At 37.7% G+C, this 4,677-nt stretch overlaps 1 protein-coding gene across 1 annotated transcript in view; it reads left to right on the top strand.

Moving 5' to 3' along the window:
• The first annotated feature begins 4,313 nt into the window (after positions 1 to 4,313).
• LOC121903626 (ras-related protein Rab-8B) overlaps positions 4,314 to 4,677 on the top strand; it is a 20,217-nt gene continuing 19,853 nt past the window's right edge. Inside the window, exon 1 of the mRNA XM_042420831.1 lies at positions 4,314 to 4,603. Within this exon, the coding sequence (XP_042276765.1) occupies positions 4,480 to 4,603 (124 nt within the window). The 5' untranslated portion in view covers positions 4,314 to 4,479. The remainder of the gene's footprint in view (positions 4,604 to 4,677) is intronic.

Genomic DNA, 4,677 nt, shown 5'->3' with positions numbered 1-4,677 from the left:
GATAAAGGAGTGAAGCTGTTGTCTGTTGGGCTGGAGAGTCCACACTGCAGACTGGAAACTCTCATGTAATTTTTATTACTGTACTTATAAAGTAATATTTTGGCTTCTCCCCAGTTTACAGTTTACACAAAGAGTTTTTGATACTAAAAAGATTGTGTCTGTCTGAGCTGAAGTGTTGTAATATCAAATATACAGTAGTTAAAAGTGCTTTCACGCCAACATGTGAGTCAGGATATAAATTTCTGTCATTTCATCTTCAATGAAGACTCAATGTGCATACAGTCATGAAAATCTATTATAATTGAAAAAATAACAAAAAATACAACATAGAATTACTGTCATGTCCTCTACATGCAGGTGAACATACAAAGTAGATCTGCTGCTCGGGAAATGTTGCACATGATTTTCTTTACATTAAACTTTTAAACACTGAATGAAATGAAATCAGAAATATTGTGGAAAACAACAAGTTAGTTAATTAAATTACTGCAATCACATAGTAAACATCATTGAAATGAAAAATATGAACTGACAAAACATTGGTAAATTTCTGTTAAATCTTCTTACTATCTTTATATATGCTGTCGAACAATATTTAACTTTAAAGGCATTTCTTCTTCCAAAGTAAAAACAAAATGGCATCAGATTAATTAATTAATTAATTGCTTCAGCAATTGCAGTCTCCAGTCTCCTTGGGTCGTGCCACTTCCTCCTGTAGACTTTTACATACACGTGGTCCCCTGGCACCACCTCCAGATTGGGTCCTTTATGAGGACCCAATCTGGAACAGCTGCAAAATCCTGTTCATGACGCTACTTTAGTGGGGTTTCAAATCATGCTATATTAAAGATGTTCACATCAAATAACAGATAAGGTAGACAGGTGGACACTCTCAGGTATGGACAGACAGGTGGATACTCTCAGGTATAGACAGACAGATGGTCACTCCCAGATATGGACAGACAGATGGACACTCTCAGATATGAACAGACAGGTAGACACTCTCAGGTATAGACAGACAGATGGTCACTCCCAGGTATGAACAGACAGGTAGACACTCTCAGGTATAGACAGACAGATGGTCACTCCCAGGTATGGACAGACAGATGGACACTCTCAGGTATGGACAGACACGTGGACACTGTGACTGACTGAGGGACTCTGGTTCATGTTTAATGGTGGATATGAGTGAAGGTGTATGAAGTTGACTGTGACTTTGTCTCTTCCTCCAGGATGGACCATGGTGGACTGCAGAGACCGAGACCTGGTCTGAGGAAGTGTGAATGTGTTTTCAGTTTGATTCATGAAAACTTTCAGAAAAACTGGATGAAATATGTAAAAGAAGTGAAAAAAGTTCAAAATGATGGAAAACCTGTTTCAGCCTAAACTGACATTTATCTTGAACCAATGAATCCATCAAACAGAAATTTCCTTCTGTTTGTCACAGTTCAGGAGTTAAAAGAGAAATGTTTTATAAATGGCCACATGGTGGTGCTACCTGCTCCAAAATGTCACTCATGTCTCTCCTGCAGATAAAGTTCATTCATTCATACTGACTTCAGCTGTTTGGATGACAGTTTGAGATGAAAATAACAGACTTGATGTGCAAAGACCTTCATTTTACACCAAACTTCCTCTCCCATTAATCATCTCACCACCCCTCAGATTTATCTGCTGACCCTTTGGAGGGGCCCGACCCCTAGGTTGGGAACCACTGGACTTAACTAGCTAATTGTATATAAAGTAGTGTAAACTAGCTCCACCTCCAGCAGCTACAACAGTAACATGCTGCTCTAACACTGATGCTTCACTATTAATAATCTAATGATGTCATATATAATAATATATCAGTCAGAGGGACCAAACCACTACTTTTACTGCAATACTTTAACTACATCAAGCTCATAATACTTATGTACTTTTACTGCAGTACTTTAACTACATCAAGCTCATAATACTTATGTACTTTTACTGCAATACTTTAACTACATCAAGCTCATAATACTTATGTACTTTTACTGCAATACTTTAACTACATCAAGCTCATAATACTTATGTACTTTTACTGCAATACTTTAACTACATCAAGCTCATAATACTTATGTACTTTTACTGCAATACTTTAACTACATCAAGCTCATAATACTTATGTACTTTTACTGCAGTAAAGTATCTGAGTACGTCTTCAACCTCTGGATTTACAGAGATGTCGGAATGTTTCTTTACTGATGAATATTTACTTTTTTATTGATCATTAATACATTTTTAACATGAACTGGTCACGTGAGTTTCACTCTAACATTAACTTCCCGTCCCTCCTTGAGGATGACGTCACAGGCCCACGCCCCCTGTTTCCTGGCTTCATCAAGCTGTCAGAGACAGACAGAAAACCACAGCGGATCAACCTTCAAAATGAAAGCTCATAACGTAGTCAGTGGAACAGGCTGATCATCAAAGAACAGACGCATCATTTCAGAGCAGAAATATTTAGTTTCAAACATTGTTTACATCTCTGCTGGTGTTGTGTGCAGTGATTTGTTGGTTTAGGCAATTCACTCAACCTTTATTTAAACAGGGTGGTCCAATGACAGCAGTTCACTGTGTTTTGCTTGTGTACACAAGACAATAAAAGCAAAAATACAACACAAACATTAAAACTTAAAAAACTGCAAGTAAAGTAAATCTGAACAATTTGGGATAAATGTAAAGTTAAACTTAGAGATCTGCAGCTCATTCAGGTGTAATTATTGCAGGTTCAGGTTAATTCCTGCTGCAGTTTTTTTCCACCTGAGTGAAACTAAACATGTTTTTTATTTCCAGCTCTGGTTTTAATCTGGGAACCTCCAGATGAGACACCTGAGATCTAATAACACAGAGAGTTCAACTGTGGAGGAGATGGAAGATATACACAGATTTTAAGATAATAACATTTTGACATTTTTTTACATTTACATGTTTACAATTAAAAACCTGAAGGGATTAACAGAGATTAGTAAAAAGAAATGTGGTCAATTAACAGTTCACCTAATAAATGACACATTTCTCTGCTGTACATGAGAATACTGTACATTTATATAATGATCAATAAAAAGTATCAGTATCAACATTTATGTCCTGATATTCCTTCATATTAGAAACTTAGTTTGTGCAGTTTCATGTAAAGTACTTTGAGCTGCATCTCATGTATGAAAGGTGCTTAATAAAAGTATTATTATTAGTAGTATCACAGTCATTACTTGTTATGTTATTTGTTAATGTTGATTTTTATTATTAGATGTGACAATTTAATTAATGCAATTTGACATGTATATATATGGTTAGTTTTAGGTTACTTCATTTAGTGCACAAATAACAACAAACAAAAAATGTAATTCATTAAAGGAGTAAAAAAGGATTGCTTGAAAAAACAACAACCAAAATTGAAGTTTATAAAAACAATACAAAACACATAAAGAACATAGAGAAGAAAATAGAAAAAAAGACAAGAATTAAAGATAATTAGAATAATTAATGACTCTGTGATACAAATTAATAAACACATATGCTAATATCACTAATAACAAGAATAACATAATATGTAACTGTTCAAAATATAATAGAAGAAATGAATAAAAGGCAGGAATATAAAAGTTGTTACAGTGATGATGATAAAGGACGAGTTCACAGTTTATCATGTCTGTCTTAAACCAGCAGTCAGTGTGTTTCTTGTTGTAATCATTCCTCCTGTTCATACTGACCATTAGAAGATCCTTCATAATGACCTTACAATGGAAGTGATGGAGGACAAAATCCACAGTCCTCCGTCTGTGCAAAAATGTATTTAAAAGTTTATCTGAGGCTAATATGAAGCTTCAGCGTCCAAATGAGTCAAATCAAGTAGATATCTTTCAACGTTACAGTCTTTTTAGTGCCAAAGTTCCTCTTTTTGTTACTATACTTCCACCTGCAGCTCAACAGGGAAACACTGTCCGAGGAAACACAAAGAGGGAATTTGATGCTAAAAAGACTGTAAATGTGTCAGATATCCACTTGATATGACTAACTCAGACTGCTGAAGCTGAATAGAAGCTTCACACAGACTTTTAAATGACTGTGTGGACACACTGTGGATTTTATCCTCCATCACTAACATTAAAGCACATTTGAAGGATCTTTTAATATCCAGTATGAACAGGAGGAATGATTACAGACACCTGACTGCTGCTTTAACACACTGGGAACACTGGAAACACTGGGAACCGTGAACCTGTCCTGTAAAACCCCCAACTCGACTTTTATTCTGAAACGCCCATAGCGGAAGCGTGTGGCGATGTGTTTCCGGTAACTTGACGCCGCGGTGCTTCCTGCTCCTCTCCGTGCTGTGTCGGTAGGATCCGGTACAGACGCAGTAAACCCGGTAAACCCTGCGGACTCTGCGGGGTGTTGGCGGGTTGTGGAGGCCGGAGGTTCCGTTACATCACCGGGACAGACGGCGGGAAAATGGCGAAGACGTACGACTATCTGTTCAAGCTGCTGCTGATCGGTGACAGCGGCGTCGGTAAAACCTGCCTGCTGTTCCGGTTCAGCGAGGACGCGTTCAACACCACGTTCATCTCTACTATAGGTGAGTTTACCGGGGGGCAGGGGGTCTACCGGGGGCTTCAGCCGGTAAACTACCGGCCGGAGGCGGCCAGCTGT

This window comes from Thunnus maccoyii, chromosome 1, assembly GCF_910596095.1.
Source record: "Thunnus maccoyii chromosome 1, fThuMac1.1, whole genome shotgun sequence".
NCBI lineage: Eukaryota > Metazoa > Chordata > Actinopteri > Scombriformes > Scombridae > Thunnus > Thunnus maccoyii.
The sequence above is the reverse complement of the archived record's forward strand: the minus strand, read 5'-3'. Positions and strand labels throughout refer to the sequence as shown.